General features: G+C 37.2%; 1 protein-coding gene across 1 annotated transcript; it reads right to left on the minus strand.

Annotated features, from left to right (window-relative positions):
* Nucleotides 1–11,120: 11,120 nt before the first annotated feature.
* On the minus strand, nt 11,121–23,224 carry LOC129269283 (uncharacterized). Its single transcript, XM_064106055.1, has 5 exons — nt 23,107–23,224; nt 17,046–17,321; nt 16,200–16,400; nt 15,193–15,372; nt 11,121–11,753 (listed from the first exon to the last, which is right to left on the minus strand). Exons 1-5 carry the CDS (start codon nt 23,222–23,224, stop codon nt 11,515–11,517), a joined length of 1,014 nt encoding a protein of 337 aa, XP_063962125.1. The 3' UTR covers nt 11,121–11,514.
* Nucleotides 23,225–25,975: the final 2,751 nt, after the last annotated feature.

The raw sequence follows: 25,975 nt of genomic DNA on the forward strand, positions 1-25,975 counted from the left end.
GATGATGGTCGAAGAGATAGAGGAGTGGGAGGGGGGCAAAAGCAGGAGAGATCTGGGGAGAGGGGGAGGTAGAAGCAACGGAGGATGAGAGAAGGGAAGGGTGCTAGAGAGGATGAGAGAAATAGAAGAGACCAACAAGTGCGAGTAGTTAGAAAGAGAGGGGGGAGGGATGATGGTCAAAGAGATAGAGGAGTGGGAGGGGGGCAAAAGCAAGAGAGATTTGGGGAGAGGGGGAGGTAGAAGCAACGGAGGATGAGAGAAATAGAAGAGACCAACAAGTGCGAGTAGTTAGAAAGAGAGGGGGGAGGGATGATGGTCAAAGAGATAGAGGAGTGGGAGGGGGGCAAAAGCAGGAGAGATCTGGGGAGAGGGGGAGGTAGAAGCAACAGAGGATGAGAGAAGGGAAGGGTGCAAGAGAGGATGAGAGAAATAGAAGAGACCAACAAGTGCGAGTAGTTATAAAGAGGGGGGGGGGGCAAAGGAGGGATGATGGTCAAAGAGATAGAGGAGTGGGAGGGGGGCAAAAGCAAGAGAGATTTGGGGAGAGGGGGAGGTAGAAGCAACAGAGGATGAGAGAAGGGAAGGGTGCTAGAGAGGATGAGAGAAATAGAAGAGACCAACAAGTGCGAGTAGTTAGAAAGAGGGGGACAAAGGTGTGGGAGGGGGGCAAAAGCAAGAGAGATTTGGGGAGAGGGGGAGGTAGAAGCAACGGAGGATGAGAGAAGGTGCGAGAGAGGATGAGAGAAATGAAGAGACCAACAAGTGCGAGTAGTTAGAAAGAGGGGGACAAAGGTGTGGGAGGGGGCGAAAGCAAGAGAGATTTGGGGAGAGGGGGAGGTAGAAGCAACGGAGGATGAGAGAAGGGTGCGAGAGAGGATGAGAGAAATAGAAGAGACCAACAAGTGCCAGTAGTGAGAGAGAGAGGGGGGGGGGGGGACAAAGGAGGAATGATGGAGGAGATAGGGTGGGGGGGCAAAAAGCAAGAGAGAATGGGGAGAGGGGGAGCCAGAAAAGAAATATTTGTGAGAAAAATAAATAGATCAACAAGTGAGAGTGGGGAGAAATGGAAGGGGGCCAGAGAGGGATAGTTGTGGGAGAGAGAGCTAATAGGATCAATGAAGGGTGCCAGAGAAATAATGGTGAAATAGAGAGACCAAGTGTGAGTAGTGAGAGAGAGAGAGGGGGCAAGAGAGGGATAGTGATTGAGGAAAAAGAGGAGGTAAAGAGGGAGAGAGGGGATAATAGAAGGTGCTAGAGAAATAATGGTGAAATAGAGAAAGAGGGGGATAATTGTGGAAGGGGGGGGGGGTAAAGAGAGAGAGGATAATAGATTGGAGCCAGAAATATGATGTGTCTGATCCACCCAAAGGATCCACCGCACAAATAAAATAACTTTCTTTTTTTTTACTTTAGAAAATGTTTTTATTTCATATCACATGGCATACGAAGGAGCTGCTTGTCTGTGACGTCACAGTCTTGACAGTATGTAAAACTTGTCTCCCTTGTATCAAGGTAAGTTTCGGCATTGAAATGCCCCACTATTAAATGTATATGGGAGGAAACTGAAGGTTATAACCCAGAAAACTAATAAGAGGTTAATTATCTCTGCATTTGAGAAAATGTTCGGTTTACTTTCCTGATAAATTTCTTACATATTTATTTCTTTTGCTCAAATACTATGTTTACATTTGTAAATTTCAGAGCAAACCACCTAACTTTGAAGGTTATAAATATTATGTAAAAACCAGCAAAGACCTTGAATATTCTATTGCTAAGAAAAATAACACACTTTCTTGTCACTTCAAAAAGTCGAGATTCCAATTGTGATCACCCCTATATTGTATATGCTTTCCAAGATAATTCAAAAGTTTGATTTATTTTATCTATAAGCAGTGGCGTACCTAGGAATTTCCACAGGGGGGGGGCAAAATCGCCCGCCCAAAAATTTGACAAGCCCCCCCCCCCCCAAAAAAAAAAAGGTCTTCAATGAAAAATAAAGGTTTTCGTACCAGAAAAAAAATTAAGCAAAAAAAAAAATAAAAAAAGGTCTTCAAGTTCGTCAAGGGGGGCAATAAAGGTCTTCAAGCCCGTCAGGGGGGGGGGCGTCTTTCAAGCTCGTCAGGGGGGGGGGCAGGGATATGTCTTTTGTATGGGTTGTGGCTCGTCAGGAGGGGCAGACTGCCCCCCCCCCCGTAGGTACGCTAGTGTCTATAAGTGATTAGAGCTGATGTAGAATTTGATAATTTATAAAAAGGCTGCCTTTTTATTTCTTATATTTCCTCCTTTTTTATGATACAGCATTTTGCTAACGTTTTGATCGCTTGTGATTGTTTGTGATTTGTTTTGATTTGTTCAATAAAACATTTAAAAAGGGTAAGTTTCGGCAATGTAAATCGGTAGTCCATCATTTTACATTCTTGGGGGGAAAATGAATGGACAAAATGCGTGGTGAGATGACATCGATCAGCTTGCTCATGGCATGTTCATTAGGACATGCATAGAACTATTTCGCTGAAAGAATGCAAAACTTTGTACTGTCCTAACTTAACGTTTTTAATTACAAATTACAATTATGGAAACATACAGGCCATGTTTTAAAAAGAAGCAATATACCCATAAGGTTATTGGGGTTTTTTTTTGCGTAATCTCTTCTGAACCCTATTTTTTTTTTTGGGGGGGGGGTGTTATATGACAGGGGGTGGGTTAAATCAACCCCCTCCCTCGAGATCCCGGCCGCCGATCGCCCGAACTCCGTGAAAATTGACATGTTAATAGTGTGGGATGTGATCCACAAGACTGTATGGTTAATTTTTTTCCGAAATAATAAGAATTTTTTATATGAATTATTTTTTCTAATATAATTTGTGCGTTAATCATACTTTTTGCTCTAAAAACTTATAGAATGCTAATTTTTGTTGTCAATATTCTTTATACCATTGGTAATAATTACAAATTAAAAAAATTGGTTTGAAAATGAATTTATTTATTTTATTGATTCATTATGTATTTCTTTGTTTTCGACCTTTTGTTTTTCTTTGTTTTTCCCTCAAATTTATAGCAGAGCATAATTTGTGCTAAATCAATCAATTTCAGCAGATGAAAGTAAAAATAATCATATCTTTATGAACAAGATGAGAAAATTCAATTTCTATTGACTTTGTACACAATATTACGTTTTGGAGCAAGGAGTTATAATCCTTTCCAGCCCCCCCCCCCCCCCCCCCCTCTCAACGAATCGCGCAATATTTCCCCGCGCGAAATTCTTTGACCAAAAAAAAAAAAACATTTGAAAAATGATGAAAAACAAAAGGTAAAATAAACCCAAAGAAATATGGCCCGAATTCTCAAAGGGTGGCTAACTTAGCCCATGGGCTCTGAGAGGGTCGGGTGCAAAATTGCACTTTCATTTGGTGAATTGGCATGGAATGACCCATATATGGGAACAATTTGTTTATTTGTTTGTTTTTATGCTGTTTGCTATTTTTTAATTATCGTAATGTCATAGGTCATTTAGCTGGGATGTTAACAATAAAACCGCAGGGGGGGGGGGTTCGGCTGCGTAAAAATAAAAGTAAAAATTCAGCGAGTGGCGCAGCCGAACCCCCCCCCCCCCCTGCGGTTTTATTGTTAACATCCCAGCTAAATGACCTATGACATTACGATAATTAAAAAATAGCAAACAGCATAAAAACAAACAAATAAACAAATTGTTCCCATATATGGGTCATTCCATGCCAATTCACCAAATGAAAGTGCAATTTTGCACCCGACCCTCTCAGAATTCATTGTAATTTGGTACACATAAAATTCCCCATGGCCCAAGCACAAAACAAAAAAAAATTAGTCCAATCGGTCCGTCGGTTCTCGCGCTACGGCCCGCCCTTTTCTCCTTGTTTTTACAAAAATGAGCATGACCTTCAACTTTCAATGGCCATTGCGTCGTAACGCGTTGACCAATTTTCACGAAACTGGTACCATTCAAAAGGAAATTCAGAGAGGAATCCACAACATGCATCAAATAGTGTATTGGAGCGATTATGTATTGGACCTTTGACCTTTACTTTGACCTTGAGTTTGACCCCCGGACAAATATTTTTTTTAACTTGATTTTCGTGTATGTTAATTATTAATATGATGTTGACAGAATATGTTAAAACCAGTGATGATGTTTTATTTCTTCACCTTTTAAAACTCTTCCAAAGATACCAATTATCTGATCTGAAATTTCACTCTAGTCTCACAATATTAATACGTACATGATTTGACTTATTTGACTTATTTAAAACAGACATGAGGCTTGTTTCATTATACTATTGCAAGTTTTACATTGTGAAAATTAATATGGAAATATTAACTGTGATTAATCAGTGTTGAGAGGAGTAGTTGTAACATGAAACAGTTTCCTGATCTGAAAATGGAAAAGGAAAATTGACCAAAAATAATTCATTCGAATTACGGAATCTTCGACAAAGTGACAACGTTAAATAATATTTCCCAAGAAAGCCACTTCTACCATAGGCTGTTCTATTGGTAAGCCTGTATACATGTACATCATAATAGAGAAGTTTCATAAACATGCTCGTATAATTACACTCGACTTTATACGATGAGTGAACCATTCTTGTGATTCTTCTTCTTGTTTTTTATTCCAAAGATAATTTTCTAAAATTCTTATCAAATTTTCACGAATTGACATATCTACAAGCTTCAAACCTATCTTATTCTGGAGAGAATCCAAATAATTGAATTACACTGTACATAACTTGTTTCTAGCTGTCAGACGTATTGATACATCCTCATTTATTAAAAAAAAACACCGGGAAAAACAGATACATCTGAGTATAAGAATAGAAGAAAATAAGAACAGATGATACAAAAAGATATATGATAGTACATATTATGAGAAGTTTTCGAGGACCCCTAAAAAGCATAGCTTGTGAGTGGGGCCCTACATTACTAGTAAATGAGATGTAAACAATGAAGGGACATACATAATAAAGAAGAATCTTCAACTGTTCTAGCGGCATGGGGATATGCTTGGAGCACAATGTCGATGGTCAATTGCATACGTCCGATATTCTTCATTCCTCTTCTGTTTTGTACTGCAAAAAATTATACACAATCCTCACATTTCCGAATGACATACATTATCCAGTAATGTTCGATCGATAATTCGATCCCGGAATTTGATCACTCGATAATGATTATCTTTTCGAACATCTATTGTTATCAACACATTTTCGTCCCATGGCCATGTTTAAAGATTGAACTGCAGGTCAAGAATCACAGTGGGAATCAATATAAAGTAAACGTTAGAAACCTCAGAAATGGTAGTAAGATTGCATACCATCGATGTATCATTACGCACTTCTACACTGTAAAAACTGTGGTGTTTAAACTGACACCAGTTGGTGTTAATAGAGGACCACACCCTGAGGTGTTAAAATTACACACTAGGGTTTGAACATAACACAAAAGAGTGTAAATATAACAATCAAAGGTGTTGTAATAACACCTATAGATGTTAAACTAACACTGTCAATTTAACACCGGAGTAAAATGACTGGTGTGGTCCTCTATGTACACCGGTTAACACCACAGTTTTTGCTGTGTATAAAATGTTTCCTGTTCATGAGCGATCTTTATCTTGTCATTTCAGATTCTTGTCAATTTCAATCTGTATAAAGACAAATCACGTGTTCTTCATTATCATTATGGCATTATCATTATATTTTCCTTTCTCAGTGATCGTTTGTACAAATGCATAATTCTGTGATAATACTTGTTTCAGTTATTGCATAATTTGCTTATGAAACTTATATTGTTATTGTATATTTGATTTCAGGGGCTAGGTGTAGGTTATATGATTTTTCTTTGTTTTTAATGATTTCACTTTTATGTTTTTTCATATTATGGTGATCATAGCCTGTTTACAAGTAAACTGGCTCCGTGGAAGTCTAGCAGCAATGCATTATTGCAGCTGAATATGGATTACCAGCCGTATAATTTACTTTATTCCTTACCCTTTGTCATTGTATCTTAACATTGACCTCATCATCTCATGTTATATGTATTTGTATGTACTTTGTATTTGTTATTTTATATACAGAAATAAAACAAACAAACAGAAAAGACAATAAAAACATGTTATAGAACAAAATATGATTTCAAAGCAACGATGTCAACACCTAACCCATTATGTACGAAAATATAAACGCCGTGATGCTCACGCTATGGGCTATGGTCGACAAAACCAGAACTAAAATAAGCCATGTTTCCGTTGATAGGGATAGACCTATCAACCCCTTGGAACTTCTGGCGTCTTCTGAAGTAACAGATATCGTGTCTTCAGTAGGCCTAGTATTGGTAACCGTGCTTATATCTGACATCTCTCCCGGAGTTATGTCATCAATGTTTCTCAACTCAAAGGAGATATTCTCACATCCCAAATTAGTATTTCCAATACTTTGTCTTCTCCGTAATGCTGACAAAGAAATGTTGTACTCGTTAATTTCCAGATCTATACATGTTGAATGTCATTCAATAAAAATGTCTCGTTTTCTATCTGTTCTCCGCAGAAGAAAGTAACGGGTCCTTGGCGGATAAAATATGTCATGTTGTCAGCAAGTAAGAGTGGAAGCAGATTACTGCCATTAATGTACCAGAGCTTGACAACATCATCTTCCGCGGTGGTACAGCAAGCGAATGAGCGCAGATGGAGCAGACTTTCTTGTGGGCGTTGTATTTGAAGGAACCTGCACATTTTGGACTGTCTGTTGTCCGTTGGGGTGGAGATGAGACACGTGCTCAGAAGACCTCTAGCTTGAAGAATATCATCAAGAGCAAAGAAAATACTGACTTTGTTTGTTGAATTGAAACCACCATCGATGTTCACCTTTGGAGTCAAATACTCATAGACAATCTGATCAGTTCGTGTCAACAGTTGAACTCGAGTACCAGCGGTGACCTAAATCCATTCGCAAGACATCTGCAATCTCTGTGTTCCTTGGTCATAGAGGGTTGAACAGAAGGGATCAGTATCCACAATAATCAAATGGAAAACAGCAATTTGGCAGGTTGGACTTTCGCGCTCATGAGTGTGATACCACAGTAGGACATGCTTACCTGAATCATTTAGTTCAGTGTCAGCAATGAATACGTCAATTTCATTGATTCCATAGCTGTACCTATATCGTCCTTGGTTGCTTGTTTCTTTGTCGATATCATATATCAACACAGATTCATTATTTGGTGTTATCCACTTTGCCCAGACCATTGAACCATTAAAAAGGTTCCTCCGGATGATTGAAAAAATATACCAGAGGTATGTTTTGTCCGCTGACTGCTTCCAATGTTTCTTCTTGCATAGGTGCGCACCAGAAAAAAATATCCTCACACAGCGCTCTCTGGAAATTAGTTTGAAAAATAAAAAAAATGACCCCAAAATAGAAAATTTCCCATTTTAGTTGGAAACGAATCGGTGACATGGTGGATGAGATTACTTAATCTAAAATTTGTGCAGATTATGCCAGAAATTGAAAGTCGATCAGAAATTTGAAGATGAGTTAGGTACAGTCCTAGAACTGTAGATTGGGTAGTGTGTGGACTGAATATATCGGACAGTTCTCATATAAACCGGACCCAAGCATAAAACTTAGTATGTAGACTTGAACTTTTGAAAAAATATGCTTGTGAGGCATATAGAAAATGAACATTCTCAAAACAATTTGTGCATAGCAGGCTCAGCAACTCACAATGATGACGAATATGGATTATAAAAAAATGTTACTTGGCCAGAAAGATTTTTACAAATCTCGGGTGTTGTAAATAACGAATCACGTTTGCCACGCATGTTTGCTACATGAAGAACCCGTGCGATATAACCTGATTCCTTTTGGCTTGCAGAGAACTTCTTAAATGGAAATAATTCAATTTCTTATCCATCAATATTGCGTGCACGGACAACGCTAACTAAAAAGAAATATTGTTTCGGTTTTGTAATGTTTGGAAGTGGAAAGTACGATTAAGTAATTAGTACAATTAGCTAATTCATGGTGCTCTTTTGTCACGGGTATATAAAACCAGTGGCGTAATAATGAGCCAATAATTTTGTGGAGGCCAGATATGACGCATCGGTCAAAAATTATAAAAAGTTGCGAGCGAGCAAATTGATCAGTCAAATATTTTGACATCTTTTATTTCAAAAATCCCATTTGGTCATAGATTTTGACATAATAATCTGAAAATAAAATCATATTTCACCCTTAACTCTTTCCTTTTGTCCTGTTTTTTTTTTTTGGGGGGGGTCGTGTAATATTTTGGCGAGGCGAGCGCCCCCAAGTCTCCCCCCTCCCCCTTTTGAACGCCACTTTATAAATTCGCCCAGTTTGCGTTCTCTCCTCTTTAAATAGTCGTTCTTCCATATTCATTTTTTTTCTCTTCAATTGGAAATAAGTCGAGCGGTTATCCCTGCCCCTTCTACCTCCCCGGCTCTCTTTTACCGTTCCTTTGAATACTCATGCCTTCGTTATCATTTTGTTGATGAAATTTTGACAATAAACCAAACGGTTTCATCGTGGATGGAATTATGACAGGACACTTGAGTATTACTTATCACAAAATATAATTTTTTATTCAAACCCTCCTACTAGTTTCATACAATATAAGTCTCACGGACTGATTTTGCAATTCCGAAAGTACCCGTCACTCAATAATTTCTTCAATCTGTTTAGATTTCATGGGTTTTGAAATACGACTCGTCATTCTTTTCACTTTCCCCTTGACTTTCTCAACTCTTTAAAACGCTTGAGTAAACTGTGTAGACAGAGTGGAATAGATTCACTGACAATTACACGTCCAAAATTTGTATATTTTTCATTTTTATTTTATATGATTTAATCGTATAATAATTTTTATAACAGAATTTTTAAAGTTGATTACGAATTTATTTACCAATCTGTCAGCAAAATCCATATACCTATGGATATCAATACAAGTTCGGTGATAAGTCGAGGCGGCCTCCAGCAATTAAATGTATTATTTATAATTATTTTACATCTTTATATGAACAAGAATATCAATTGAAAAAAAAACGAATGTTTACTTATATCTTAAAACTACAGAAGCCATTAACCTCATGATATATAAATAGAAATACAGATGTCTTGATTCTCAATCAGATATACATATATACACTTTCAAGAATGATATTTTATTTACATTTATATGTACAGAGAAATACGTGGTGTCTCAGAAGTAGCGAGAGGGTGGATTTTAAATACTTTGCTGACAGGGGTTCAATATTTCTTCAAATCATATTAATGAAGCATCTTGTATCAAATTCTGCAAATTTGTGAATTTTTGCCACCAAGTTATGTTAAAACTATTTTATTTTTCTCCGTTTCTTGTTGGCACACAGCGTAATTACAGTATATGAAGGGCCATTGCTGACACGATTGTTTTCTCGTTTGTCGCCCGTGATTGTAATTTTCTTTTAATGGCTAAAATTAATGAAAATAATGGGCATAAAATCTTTAAAAACTTCCCCAAATTCAATGATTTTGGCTCTATAGCGGATCCGGGGGGGGGGGCACATCCGGCTCATGCCCCCCCCCCTTGAAAGCCATAATCAAGATTTTTCATGGGAATATGTCCTTCATACACAAGTGAGGATTTTTTTTGGGGGGGGGGTAACTTGGTACCATTTTGGTATCATTCTCTTCGTTTAAAAGTGTCTTAACTAACGCTGCAAAAGAATACCGGTATTTAATATTTTGAAGGCAAATTACTTAAAACTCACCATTCCCATTTTTTCTGGAACAATCGGTATCATTTCTTAAACTCAGTATATCAAAGTAAGAAAATATATTCCATTCCGATCACAATAATAAAATATCTACATTTTCTCTCATAACTATTTTTAAGATGTTGTTTTCAAATAACTAGTTAATACTATTCTTCATGAAAACCTGGAAACTTCAACCTTGTGATTTCATGGTTTTGATGAATCGTCACCGCTTTCTCTGTGATATAGGCCTATTGGTCCAACTGCAAAGAAATATGCTATCATGGAACCTTTATCATCTATCATTAACTACATGTAAAACCAATTGATTTGAACAAATTGAAATGAAAACCAATCAATATCAACGATTGCCATTGCATTAGCAGAGCTGCGATGTACTACTCATTTTTTTCAGTATTGAGTTCTGAAAAAATGAGAAGAATTCTGATGGTTTCATGCAAAATACTGTACATTGGTTACTGAAGTTCAGTTTTATCTGTTGCCCAAAGATGTTTCTTGTAAATACTGATTCCCCATCAATAATACTGATTTTCAGCTTTTAAACTACTGAAATTTCCTTGTTGAGGTTGGCAGCTCTGCATTATTATATGGCAAAGTTACAATGGAACCCTGAATAGGACCTTTTTCGCGCAACAATTTACCAATGATTCAAGAACAGAGTATAACGTATTGTTGAAAGACATTCGATGCCTAAGAAGTCTTCGTCGAAAATTCAAGACCCAGAAGATCAGTTTCGTCTTAGATTCAGGGCGGACGATGCATTCGCCATGTAGGACGAAGTAGAGACGATAGAGGATATTTTCTGCTGTATGGGTTCGTAAATTTTCAACAAAGGCTTCTTCTTCTTCTTTTTTTCCTGTGGCAGTAGTTTTTTGCTCGTTGAACAAATAACCCCCTATTCATCCTCGCGTCCCTGAATAATCTGAATACGTACATCGCTCACCAAAAAAGGCCTCGTTGCAAAAAAGTTAAGATTATGGTAACTTTGACAACCCAAGATATCTTGCATGGAATCCTTGATTCTGATTGGCTATTGAGCATCGTAACCATGGTAGTTTCCACTGGATGACAAAGTTACCATAATAGTAACTTTATCCATCGGGACACAGGCCTACACCATGTGGGATATAGAGAGAGCAGTGACAACTGATATGACATCGTTCTCTCGCAGACATAAATAGACTGTCATAATAAATTGTGGCGCAAGCATTCTTTTAAGCAATGATAATCCACTTAGACATTATTATGAAAAGTAATATACTTTGCGCGAAGGAGGGGGATGTCCACTCCCGAATAATTTTCACTTTGTTTTTAATAGCAGGCCTATGTTACATTGAAATCCCATGTGTACGGCCGGGAGAGTTTGTGTCTGGGGTCAGTGGGAATAAGAGCAAGCATCATAATTTTGTCGGCTTATCTTAAAGTATCATCATCAGTGTCGGCAAATATATAGGTCTGACAGTCCCCCAATCAAATTGGCTTAGCGACGCCCCAAAACACTTCCATCTCTCACGTTCTTTATTTCTTGGAAAAATTGATATTGAAATGATACAGGATTTGTTAAAGTACATGTATAGGGAAATAAATTAATATTCCGATTAAGGTTTACGATTAAATCATACTCCTTTTCTGGACGAAGAAAATATAGGCCTACATTACAAGTCCTCGTCCAACGACTCAAATTCGACACTCCTTTTTCTTGCTGGCATTCACGTGTTAACGTAAGCGGCTATGTCATCCCGCCCGGTCGACATCAGCGAGACCATATCGACGTGCGTTTCCTCAATCAGCCCTTCAACATCACATTCATCGAGGTCGTTGTCATCCATGAGAGAATCAAAATGGCCGTCTTCAGTCAGAAAGTCTGGCGGAGTACCCGGGTGTGGTTTTGGTGGCTGAGGGGGTCTTCCTCTCAGGCGAGACGGAGAGGCCGTGTAACGCTCAGGTCCTATAGACGATGAAGATGAAAGAGAACGTAACTGTTCTGAAATTACTTCCAATTTTCCAATTCAACAAGCATAACAATTGCAACATGATGGTTATGAAGATAATAATAACAGTGATGATGTTGGTTGCTCTTGTTAATGATGATGGGGATGACAGAAATAAGTTATGTAGAGAGAGAGAGGGGGGGGGGAGATTCTGATTATATAGACCTAGATATTCGAAAGATCCCGGTCTTTGGATGAGGATCTATTTGAGTATGAAATACTCGAAAAGGTGTGCTTCCGGTTATGTATTCATACAAAGTTGTTAAGGAAAAAATTGCGAAGAAAAATAAATGAAGAATAAAATCAACGGCATGAGTATTTCACAGAGGATGCGATCAATTTAAAATTCATTATGTTAACAATACAGTCATTAAAAGTCTTTCTAAACAACGGTATAGTGGAACACCTGTACGCAGCGTCAGATCAAATCAATGCATAATGCCATAATGCCACGGCTATCCTATACCCGCACCAATTTATCAGGTTTTGTAGTATTTTCGCTCCTGAAAATATGGCAGTTTGGAAGCCGATTTTGTTTCACAAGACAGTCAGACCGCAGGTCCCTATGCTAATGAGCAAAAAGGCCAGATTCATCCAAATCATCTCGTGGCTGAATCCTCCTCCTTGCTAAATCTCGTGATTCGTGAGATTTTCTTTCTCTAAGAATTTACCTGTTTTAACCTCAAGTTAAATGAAATATTATTGCACCATCAGATAGAGTAAAAGTTACTCTTTCATATTGGTCATTTATTTTGTATACAATATTTTGTTAAATAAGTAAATTTCTGGCCTGAAAATGTGCCTCAAAACTGAATTTTCTTCCTCTGTTTTCTTTTGCAAATTGTGCAAAACTTTTTATTTTGAGCCTCAATGATATCTATATCACCATAAAGCTGAACTTCTGTACTTTCTCACAATGCCACTCTTGATATGCGGCATCTTTTAATCGGGTCAAGATCACACTTTTCCCACCAAGGTACAAGACGAGATTTCTGAAATTTTGTACTTGCATGAAATCCAGAGTTCTGATTTGCTGGATAAGGTTCACAGAACAACAGGCGCGGGGTATTTGAGGAGATTACCACATGAAAAGTGTGACCTTCCCACGAACCCAGGCACTGGAACCGTTGGAATTTGCCATTGTGTGGTCTTTTTGACCAATCAGAGTGCAGTATTCTTGTTTTCAAGCTGCTTTATGTACTTATATAATTTATTTTATATTTTGGATCAAAAATTTATCCTCTGGTCATTGGCTAAAAGAGCTTCACGTGATTATGTGTATTTTCAACTATTTTGGAATGTTGGCAGCTAGGCATACTATTTGAGAAAATTACGTCATTTTTATGACGTCATTTCCCCAAATAGTAAAACTATTTGGGGAAATGACGTCACGGCGCCATACGCCTGATGCGCGTGATATCAAAATCACCAACATTCAGTGGGGTATACGAGAGCTCGAGTGCTTACCATGGGCGATACTCCCGACGTCGCGGCTACGATAGTACCATTCACTTCGGGGCTGCGCCCCTCAGTGAATAGTACTATTCTGGAGTCACCTCTTGCCCATAGTTTTAACCAGAAACTCTCAAGGCAAAGTATATTTGTATATTATCTCTTAAAATGAAATTGGTATTCTGAGATGATATTTTATCTCTCAGATAAAATTTACAATTTTATCTTGCGTATAGATTTTATCTTGCGTAAATATAGATGATACGCAACAGAACAGTGCCTGCGTAGACATACCCATCGCGTATCTGGGTATTGCAACGCGGATGATTTGCTTGCGCCCAAGTTACTTTGAAGAAAAAAATGAAATAAACTTAAAAGAGGGTAGGGGCTATTTTATCTCCGCGACGTTGATTTCACCAATATTTCTAGGTGAATTAACCCCAAATGTTGACATGAAAATGAAGAAAAATTATATATTTATTGAGAATAAAGCCTTAACGTTATTCCTGTACAATCAGAGAGTATTTCATAAGACTTTTCTTGACTAATATTGTTCTTGAAATGAGGCTTGAAAAGATGCGATATAGACTTCGCAAAAAGATGAGAGATTGTCCTTTTTGTTAAAAAGAAATATCTGTAAAGACGCGCAAGCGTATAGTGCAAGCGTATTTGAAGTCAATAAATTGACGCAATCTCACCCCTTTGCCAATTGGTTGAGTGACACGAGAGAGCTATAAAAGCGCGTTTCTAATTGGATATTGATTAAAAAGTAGGTGTGTCTTACGAGATAAAATGAAGATAAAATTGTTCTCAGAATACCAATTCGGAGAGATTTTAAGGGCATTTTATCTCACTGATTTTAACGGAGATGAAATATTTTATTTTATCTGAGATAAAATGGATCTCAGAATACCACCCCTGCAGTCTGACTGAAGACTGCCCCAGCTATCGATTAGGCGGTTCATATTTGCAATTAAACGTTTTCATGCTGTCCCGTATCTTCAAAAACTTCTTGTCGTAGGATGGGGGGTGGGGTGTCCGGACACTTAATATTTTTGAAGCCTTCTTTTTTGTCTTTGGATTACACTAAAAATACGAATTCAATAGTTGTAATCATCTTCTGTTTTGTTCTCTATAATATTACCTAACATTTCGTACTAAACATTTTATGAAACTTTGCTTGTAAAGTTTTCCAAATGACTTTCTAAAACTGATCGTCCGGACACACAACCTGTCCGGACACACAACAACTGGGTATAATGGTATCTTTCAGTAGTACCGTAAGGGCACTAGTATTCAACCCGTTTGGAGAGTTTCCTCAAATATATAGAAATATAGAATTTACCTGAATTTCAGACCCGTCTTATTTCCAAGAGCAAATGCTGGTTATTCTTTTTCCGTTATTTTTTTCTTCAACCAGTTGACTGTGTGCGCGGGCGATCGAATTATACGGCGACGGATTTTGGTACTAGTATTCAACCCGTCGGCACTAGTATTCAACCTAGCGATGAAAGATGGCCCTGTCTCTCAATCTGCCCTTGTCCCATCCGACTATGGACTAGACCATTTGAGATGAGACCAAACAGGGAATTAATCAAAGCCAGAGACTTACATAGATCTAGATCTAATTTAGCAATCTGAACCCTTTTGAGATTTGCTATCAATCCTCACTAGGTTGAATATATACTAGTACCATTCAGTGCAAAAGACCATCGCCGCATAATTCGATCCTCCGCGCATACAGTCGACAGATTGACAAAGAAAATATCGACAACAGATTACCCTGGAAATAACAAAGGTATGAAATTAAGATAAATTCCCTATTTCTAAATATTTTGGGGAATATGTCAAAATCTTTGAATTATGCCAGGTTGAATACTAGTACCCATACGGTACGACGGTGTAACGGAATGAAATGGTTTTATATCCGATCGCCATACTTACCGGGAACTCCGCCAGGTTTAAGGTCAGGCCTCATGAACAGAAGAGGGGGTGCAGCTATTGGTTCTATAGGGGGTAGTTTAGGGAGGGCGCCTCTGATGGATCCCTTGCTATGGTGACGAGAGAGGATACGATAGATCTCTCCTGCGGTCTTCTTAGATTCTGTCTTCAGCTCGCAGTAACCTGTAAGAGAGGGATTTTAGATAGGAAGACTACCCTGAAATATTTGGCATTAAACCTTAAGATGTGTCATAGGACTGAATTCAAATTGAAAACACATTCATGGGAATAAGCCATTTTTTATCATGCTAATTATTTTACCTGAACCATCATAGTTTCAAGTACATGATGATTCAACATATAGTCCTGACGAAGAACAAATCTTATGTGCTTGCGACGTCGAGAATAACACTACAGTTCTTTTTAAGTGCTATAATACTGAAAAGATAAACCATCAGCCATATTCAGGAATAACGTACATTACAGCAAACCTCATCATCCATAAAGTCAGACCGTTTTGCAACTTATTGTATATTGAAGATGTAGCCAATGCAGTAACGTAGCCTGTTTGTACTCAGAATATGCCTATTAGAGGCGAACTAGAATGAGATTATAATGGATAGTATCAAACGGAAAGAAGAAAAGGTCTGTTTGGAAAAGTGACAATTAACCATGAATTAGGGCTTCATCGTCGTATATGGAAAGCGAAATGTTTATAAACACTCCTTGATCACAAAACGGGGTGATTATTAGGAAGAGGAAAAGGAAGGGTACCTAGGGACTTTTGACCACTTGCAGTATAGACCATTTCCAGGAGCCCAACCAAAAACCCCTGATCAAGGGTTCATGAGACCCATTTACATGGGATTATCCAATGTGCATAATATTGTAGTTTCCTAGCTAGAGCGGTGATTCTGGATTTATAATGCAACAAGTAAATTAGTGTTCTTTGGCATTTTAAATTACTTCGCTTTCCATATTGATGGGCAACTGGCATTATGTTCTTTTACCTGCATCGCTCCCGGTGCTGTCGATGTGAAATCCGAGGGTTTCTTCCTGTATACTAGTCTGTGTGATTCTTTTTAGATCCCAGGCGATGCAGCATTTTGGCGGGCTAAGAGTGGCCAAGCACATAGCATGGTGCGTCAAGTGAAGAGCCATTCTAAACTCTGGCGCCACGATGCCTTTCAATGGAAATACCGTCCAACTCTCTATAGTGATAGAAAATGACAAGAAATGAAGTGGTCATTTTTTGTTTTGAGCGACAACTGGTTTGAGTATGATGCACGGTGTCTAGAGGACATAGTGATGTATATCCTGGTGGGTGTTTCATAAAGCTGTTCGTAAGTTAAGATCGACTTTAAGAACGACTGGTGATCCTTTCTAGTGGCAAATGGTATTATTCATTGGCGATGGTTTAGCGCGTAAGAAAGGTTCACAAGTCGCTCTTAACTTACGAACAGCTTTATGAAACGGCCCCCAGATCCTAGACTTCCTAAACTTCATGTCAGCTTACTATGTAACAATTTTGCCAGCCAAGAACGATATCCTTATTTGGCTTATTCCTTTGTCAATGCCTTCTTTGAGATTTTCCAAAGACGGTGACAGACCATCTACATATATCTACACGAATCAATTACTGATTCTGTATAAAGACAGTTCATAAAACACTTAAAACTTCTGGTGATTTGTTATTTTAACTTTTAAACACCAGAAATAGTTATGTTTAGGCCTGAGATTAAAAAAGGAGTGATTTCTGGAATGCATTGGGGATTACACTCTCCGAATAATTAATGCAACAATTTAAAAGTAACGATCAGTTATATCCATATAATCCATGGTTATATGGCACTTACCGCTGAAGAAATGTGACTTGATGAATGCGTACCAGGTGGCCAAATCTTCTGATGCCATCTTCTTAACAAACAGATCACGTGACACGGATTTGGACTCCTGGAAGAGGATAGTATCTGCGGCTAGCATGATAGCCCAATATTCGATGGGTGACTTCCGTTTCCCTGGTCTCTGCATCATCCCCCGTTCGGTGCCCATAAAGGTATCTTTGTTGACGGTGTAAGCACTCTTCAAGATCTTCTCGTCCATCTTCTTGAAGATCTTCAGCTGGAACAACCCTTGAGGTGGAGGAATAGAGGTAAACAATCAAGATTACTGATTGGGGAATCTTCCTTCCGTTGTAAGGTTTTCCTAAGTCTGTCTTACATTTTGCGGATTCAGAGGCTAGTTTTGTATGATAATGCTTGTATATTGTTATATGTTATTTTCAATAGTTAATGCAAATTATAGCATAACTTGTTTACTTTCCCAGATATATTTGTTTGTGTCTCACGTATCAAAGTTACTACTTGACGTCTGTAGATTACTTTGACGTCGAATAAATATGATTATAGACCAGGTCCACTGGTTAGTCAGCTCACACCCAATGCGTAACACTTCAGCAACAGATGTTCCAGGATTTTACAAAAATGTTGTAGAATTCCATTAAAAGTGGTATCTAATTTCAAAAGACTATCCAAACAAACAATTTCCAAAGGAATGAAAGTAAGACAATATGAGGTGATGGAATCGCAGCCGATTTGGTACTTTCTGCTTCTGATAAACACTCGTTTCTATATTTGATATCAAATGCTTAATTTCATTGATTTGAACAAAAAACGGGTCCCATCCGAAGTCCTTGAGCTGTAGTGGAATATTTCTTGTATTCAATTGTTATTCTCGTGACATTATATCCAAAACAATTGTTACGAATCATTCCAGTATTCCTCATAATGCTGCGAAGTACATTTCAAATTATTGAGCACATACTATTTTATTTCTACCTTCACTGATAGCAGTAGAAATCTATTTATTATAAGAATGACTAGCTCATCAAAATTATTCTTACAAGATTAATTCCTTAATCAGTACTTACCGGTCTTTAGATCACCTTGAAAAACCACCCATCTCTGAAATAAAAGAGAGAAATAAAACATTATATAGTGGAGATTGATTACAATACAGTGCATTATATTTTTCTATAACAAAGAAACATCCGTGAGATATTATTCCAGATAATCAAGAGATAGAAACATATTTACCCCCGGGGAATATACGAAATTGAAATGTATAATCTTGAATCTTTATCCAATTTTATCCCGAATTTCTCGTATTGACAGTAACATTATGAGCATATAGATTTTTCCTGATACATTTTCAATAATTACAAAGACTTTACTTGGAATGTGATGCAAGGAATGTTTTCCATGAATTTTGACAATCTAAGATACCAATTAGATGACTTGAATTTATAATGATTTTATTTGTTTTATTGTTTATTTGATGTAGAAGAATCGTATATTCTTCATATTTGCTCCAAGGTAAATAGCAATAGTAGGCACACTTGCACCGGAATTTTCGTCATATAGGGATAGTTTAGACGAAAACTTGTCTACAACGCTTAGGAGTGATACCGTTTTATGAACTTGTATTTAAATGTTTGGTATTGAAAAGACTAGTTTAAAATCAATGGCTGAATATTAAAAAAAAAATAGTTTTAAGGATGTTTTTATTGTATTCTCTCAAATCAAAATTCACATTCCATTAACAAGTTTTACAAATTATTTGAAATACGATTATAAATTATACATCAAACTTCAAAGATACTGGAAATCAATAAAATACTGATGCGTTTCAACATTTAAAAAAATGAAATATTAACAAGATGTATCAAAATTAATGACAAGAGAGAAAAAAACAATGATAAAAAAAGGTGATGTTCTACCTCCCAACCTCCTCCCCGTCCCCAGGTAAAGAGCACCCTCCCCATTTTGCCTACTCTACATGGAAGGGACTCAAATTCCCCGATTTTTTTTTTTTGCAAGAAAAAACAGAAACAAGTATGTGTTTTTGTTTGTTTTGGTTTTTGGGGGGTTTTGTCTCTCGCTGTATGCACTTGAGGCCAAAAGCCCACACACATCCATGGATTTAAATAAAACTCGCTATCGATATATTATTATTTATTCTTGTATTGTAAAGCACTTGCTCTTTATCATCGTTAAATTCTTATCACAAATTCTAGAATTATTCTTCCCCCACACACTATACATCCTCACTCACACACACGTTCACCCCACATTTTCATGTAGACACCCAACATGCACACAAATACATCCCGCTCATAATCTTCCACACATATCTTTTTTATTGAATAAATCAAAAAAAGTTTCAAATTAGGTTTTAACTCGAGATTCATTCACTTTTTGTCAATATCCGAAACTATTACACGGATATGCCTAACAGATCACAATATCACTTTATCATGTTTATACACTGTACAAATATTTTAAACACCACGAGGTTAATTATGTGTCCAACCAATTTTGGGCAATATTTTGCCCAATGCGGAAAGCATATTGTCCAGTAAGGTTTAAAAAAAATAAGCAACAATTACTTTAGAATGGGGAAAATTTTCATCACACTGGATAAATAAAAATGCCTAATGTTGGTTGGACACATAATTATCCTCATGGAGCATTTTTACGCAATATTCTTTTAGAGTGTAGGCTATGAGATACATGGCATGCAAACATCCACAGGCAATGATATGAATGTGTGTGGGATGTGGGTGAGTGCGGGTGTGTGGATGACGTATGTATCGGGGCGAGTAGTGTACATGACCACGTATACTTTATCTCGATTAAGCTCTATACAAGCTGCAGTTGGTAAACCTACTTTAAGATTGAAAAGAGATGCTCTTCGTTATTTGTTGCATTGTGGTTACTTAAGCACGCATTTAGTATCATAATTGGAGAGTCTTTTCGAAGAGTTCAACTCGTATTTAGATCGAGACAGACTGGAGGGGTTATCCCGTTTGCGAGCCACAATGTTAAATAATTTAAATGTAAAGGTTTTTGTTGCTAGATGAAGCTGAATAATGGATGAGATTTAGTGCTGGTACTCCGGCGCGCGTAATAGAGGAATAACGCTGTCGATAACGAATTTCAAAGTGTAAACTTTTAATGAATTAAAATCTACATATATTATGTCCAACTGTTCTTAGTTTTCACATACTGAATCAGACAAAATCCTAAAATAAAAGTACAGTGGAATATTGACAAGGAACAAGATAAAATTTTGCCCTGCCTAAAAGCTCATTTATGAGTCCCCTCTCTCAAGCCATCTGAACACTACACGACCTGTTTGCGATTTGAAGAAAAAATGTATATTAACTGATATTAGTCTTTAATAATGGAATAAAATACTGTCCAATGTTTGAACCAAAAACTTTCGAGCGCATCAATCCAAAAAAGGAATAAAAGCGAAATCAAGTCTAATGGCGCCACAGCAAAAAGCGGTTTGACGTAACTGCGTACTAAATGTTTAAACAGTCAGACCGCAGGTCCCTATGCTAATGAGCAAAAATGCCAGATTCATCCAAATCATCTCGTGACTGAATCATCCTTCTTACAAAATCTCGTGATTCGTGAGATTTTCTTTCTCTAAGAATTTACCTGTTTTAACCTCAAGTTAAATGAAACATTATTGCACCATTAGATAGAGTAAACGTTATACTCTTTCATATTGGTCATTTATTTGTATACAATATTTTGTTAAATAAGTAAATTTCTGGCCTGAAAATGTGCCTCAAAACTGAATTTTCTTCCTCTGTTTTCTTTTGCAAATTGTGCAAAACCTTTTATTTTGAGCCTCAATGATATCTATATCACCATAAAGCTGAACTTCTGTACTTTCTCACAATGCCACTCTTGATATGCGGCACCTTTTAATCGGGTCAAGATCACACTTTTCCCACCAAGGTACAAGATGAGATTTCTGAAATGTTGTACTTGCATGAAATCCAGAGTTCTGATTGGCTGGATAAGGTTCACAGAACAACAGGCGCGGGGTATTTGAGGAGACTACCACATGGGAAGTGTGACCTTCCCATGAACCCCAGCATTGGAGCCGTTGGAATTTTCCAGTGTGTGGTCTATTTGACCAATCAGAGTGCAGTATTCTTGTTTTCAAGCTACTTTATGTACTTGGCAAATGAAAAGTGTGATCTTGACCCGATTAAACCAATTATTTTATTACCTATACCATTTTAAAGCATATACATATTCAGCTATATCATGATCTAAAAATCATTTGGGCTCAAACAGAATTTAAGTGTGAAAATAGCAGCTTTTGTCAGGTGAAATTATTATTTTGTAGCATATTTTAGATCAAAATTGTAACCTATATTACAAAATCTTTGAATAAATTCAAACACATGACCTGAAAGAATGATTCTTCTTCTTTACAATGATACCAAAATCATGAAATTTGACGCACAATTAAAGCAGCAATGACCGAATGAAAAGAGGTGTTTTGGTCCGCATCAAGCTCATTAGATATGCAAAACATCTCAAGTCATGAATATCACTTGGATGAAAGAAGCCACTTTCTTGGGACCTGCCGACTGACTGTACAGTGAAAGGCTGCTTTACTTAAACCTCATATATAAGATAATTCTATTGTTCATAATTCTTGCAAGTGTTAAAAGAAAGTATGTAAAACAAGAATAATTTTCAAATATTGTTTTTATTCTGAATTATTTTGTGTTTTGCATGTCTATTAAATTCGGTTTGATTTTTTTTGCACTTTGAATTTATATTAGCAAATGGAAAATGAATAAGATCGGATTAAAGCAAAACGTAATTGGTCACGTGTTCTTAAGCTGGTTTCAAAAAGAACTCATAAGGTTGAGGTAACTTTTACATGATGAAAGTACTCAAAACATTACTTTTGATTAATTTCTGAGCCCTGTTACCATGCAGTTTCCATAATATTAATAGTTTATTCCAAGATTTTAATTGGCCATTTGGTGTTAGTGTTGTTCAATTTCCACACCTCTTTAATGAAGTTTGTCCTGTGCCGATTCTCGCCAGGTATCTTGAGCTTTCAATGTTATCTATATTATGTGTTGTTTAAATTTTGCGGCCGTCATAAAAGAACTTTCGCTTTTTGTTACGTTAACATATAGGGATGCATGTTTACTATCGGGTCGTGTTGCATTGGATGGGCTTTCATCGTTGTTACACGCACGTACCATTTTCTTATCTAGCTCATGATTTTGCAAGGATAGACTTGCCAAATTATACCCGACTCAAACTCTGGCAAGAGATCGTTTGGCATGTCAAAAACGTCTTGATGTGAAGTAGTTATCGAACATGGTGACTACGATCAATCTTCAAGCGAGGCAAACACTGTTTGTGCAGTGAACTCTCATATCCGGTAAATGGCATTGCAAGGCCAACAACGCAAGAGACGGCCTACAAATATTTTGGCGTCATCGACCGTACTATTACAAACTTGAAACATGTCTTTACTGATTTATTAAAGAAGTTATCGAATCGAAGAAAACCTACATGATAATTTCAAAGGAGATATGTAATTTTATAAACGCAAATCTGCAGTATTGCAGGACGGTGTTTTCTCTACCTTTCAAATTGATGAGAAAGATATCCCATTATGTTGATTTTTTTAATTCCATTGTTAACTTAAACTGCATGGAGCGTGTAGTGGATTAGTTTCCGGTGGGTTTGAATCTTAACAGCAAGAGTGTGATTCCATTTATTTAAGGAATTGATCCACATTGTGCTACACTCAATCTAGGTGGTATACCTGGCAGGAATTTATTCCTTGAAATGATTGTGCGCTTGTAAAAGGCTTACCGGGTTAAAGCCTGGGTAAGTCCTTGGAAATCACCTGGAAATGTCAAATGATACATGATATGCACAAGAACTAGAAAGTAATTATCATTTCCAATGTTTGTACAATAGGTTTACCTTTTAAAATGAACTAGGTATATGTATGATATCTCCAAGTTGCTCTCCTCAAACTGTACCCCTAAGATATTGATTAGCAAGCGAAACATACTCGTTTTGGACCGGACGAAGCAGGGATTCTCAAACCGCAATGGATGCTGAGTTGTCATGGAAACCGTCCCGCATCCCTGTCTCTTTATGACGTATCTATATCCGCATGGGCATTGCATGATCCAGGGTTATTCATTCCTTTGTGTTTGTTTGGATGCTCTCTCTCCTTCTCTCTCCTCTGTCTCCGCTCCTTTTCCCTCCTCCTCTTCCACTCTCTCTTCTCTCTGTCAGTATCCCCTTTCCCCTTCCCCTCCATTCCACCTGTCACCCTCCTCTCCCTATAATATTCACTCTTTATATAGACTTATACATCTCTCTCTTTATCTTTTTCTCGTTGTTTCTTTAGTGTCCCCCGTCCTCCTGTTCCCTCTTCCTTTCCATCTTCTATCCTCACCCTATCTCTATATACATTCGCTCTCTTTCTGTCTCTCTCCCTGTCCCGATCGTATCTTCGTGTATTCTCCCTCTGTCTCATTATCCCTCTTTTTAAGTACCATTTATCTAGTTTTGCATTTCTTAGGTTTATAAGTTTACCCATTTTTATAAGGGACTAAATTATTGAACACTTTTGAAAAGTTGTCATTAGTTTTAAATGATAGATAGGACTGATTTGCTTATATCAAACCATACACAATCAATATGAGTTTATCATTACAAAAGAAAAAATTACAAAACACTTGTATTATGACGCATGGCAGTTTTCTTATCAACACCGGCGCGCCGAGGGTTTACGGAAATGATACCTTTCATGGTCTGGCTTCAAAATTCTACTACTAGCTGTCTGTCATATGTAGCATCGTGACAGCAAGTTAATAATTGATTGTTAATGTTTTTTTGATTGGGTATAACGTGAGTAAAATGCCATTGTTCCAAGATGAAGTACTTTCTCATCAGTAATTTTCTCGTAGCGAGACAAGTAAGCGAAAGTGATGAAGAGAGAATGGAGAATATAATTATAGAGAAACCTCCAAAGAAAATAAATGAATAAATAAATAAGGGAAAACAAAAAGATAAACGAAGAAAAACTGGAAGGGGAAGAGGGAGTTGCAATTCATCCTAAGGATGATACGAAATGATTATTGATAAAAATTATCATTATTATTATTATTATTGTTGTTGTTATCTTTAGCATTATTATCATTTCTACTCATCATGGTTATCGTCATCACCATTGTCATCTTCATCATCATATTTTTCTGCTTAAAAGCTACCAGAAGAAGACTCAGCGTTGGGGAGGAACCCCTGTGAAAGCAGTCGTATATTTTTTTTCATCAAAAAGGCAGAAGACATTAAAAGGAACCGAACCTACGTTATGGGAATACGTCAAGTAATAGAGTTAATTAAAACGAAATTAAACACATAGATGAGATCGTTGAATCAATAAGAAGCAAAGAATCGAATTCCGAACATTAGTATTCTTTGGTGAGAATATCATTGATTATTAAAAGGAAGATAGAGTAAATGCTATTTCCGATGCATAAATGATAAAGGCAGCTGCATTCTCTATCTCATAAAAAGGCAATTGCTAATAATTATCTATCGTGCATTTCCTTTTTTTTTTTGGAGAGAACACAGTGTCCTTTAGGGTGACCCACAGTGTGGTCACTGTGTGGAACACAATGTAAAATCACCTCCACTGTCAAAATACTCTTTGTAAAGCTCTTAAGGCCACCGCACACCTTACGACTGCTCGCGATTTGATTTGGAACAAATGGCATTTTGCTCATTTTCTGAAAATGTAAATGGAACATAATATCATTCTATTTGAGGTTAAAATTAATTGAAAAAATACTAATATAACCATTTTGAAAGATTGCAAGCCTTCATTTTGGAGTAAAGGCCAAATCAGTTTCAAATCGTAGCCAATCGTACGACTGCTATGACGTCATTACGACTAGATATTAGATTCGCTTTTATTCTAATAAGGATGAGAGCATAGTCACATATTTGAACATAGGTATTCGTACGATGATTTAGAACATTACACAGTAAGATATTTCAAGTCTTGATGTTAGCATCAAATTCTACTACATTTATTCTGAAATCGGGTCGCAGACCAATCGTAGTGCGGTCGCCTATACTCACAGAGTCCACTGTGTCAACACAATGCGAACACTCACACTGCTGCGGTATCCACAGTGTGTTTTTTCTTTTATTTTCACATTTGAAATTTGAAGTGTGAAGTCATCTTTTTACACTGTAAAATGTCAGCATTATATCAAAGCAAATAGATCTTCACCATGTCAACCACTCGTCCCTTCGTCATAAATAGTGCGAAATTATCTCTTAAAGTTTGGCATTTTAACATTGTGAATATAATAGCATCAACCATGTGTACAAAGTGTGAAAACACTGTGTGACAATTTGATCTCTACAGCAGGAAAATGCTGTGATATGGAATAATACGAAAGCTTTCAAGTTCCTACCTTTTTTGTTTTGATAGTTTTTAGACACACTATTTGATCCAGATAGCCCGTTCTGATCCTTCTTTGGTTGCTTAATTCTTCCTCAGGAATAGTCCGACCGATGAAACTTCCTCCTGTCATTCTGCCAAGGTTTGTGGATCTTGATCAAGGTTAGACGAGATGTTGGGCTTCCAAAATTGAAGATCTCCAGGAGGGATGGATGATCGACTGGTTTCAACTCCTTCTGGATGTAGCAGAGATGGTGGCGAGTATTCAAGGTTGATCAGTCCAAATGATGTTTATGTTGCCTCTTCAATCTCGGTCTGCTGATATCTTCGCTTGAGTGACAATTTCTATCAAATCGCAATGCCGCTTTTTGATGTGGAAATGGCAGATTATTTGAACCTAAGGAAGGCGGAAAAAACTGTTGACAATCAGTAAAGCTCCGAGAGTGTATCTTCTCAT

Source organism: Lytechinus pictus, chromosome 10 (genome assembly GCF_037042905.1).
Source record: "Lytechinus pictus isolate F3 Inbred chromosome 10, Lp3.0, whole genome shotgun sequence".
NCBI lineage: Eukaryota > Metazoa > Echinodermata > Echinoidea > Temnopleuroida > Toxopneustidae > Lytechinus > Lytechinus pictus.

Bases quoted from the DNA above. Each gene is read 5' to 3' on its own strand.
- LOC129269283 (XM_064106055.1), bottom strand. From the start codon at position 23,224: ATGCAATGCCCATGCGGATATAGATACGTCATAAAGAGACAGGGATGC. The intron at 15,373-16,199 runs GTAAAAGAACAT...CCTCTCTTACAG, and splicing joins CAGCACCGGGAGCGATGCAG to GTTACTGCGAGCTGAAGACA. The intron at 11,754-15,192 runs GTAAGTATGGCG...CATCGTCTATAG, and splicing joins TAAACCTGGCGGAGTTCCCG to GACCTGAGCGTTACACGGCC.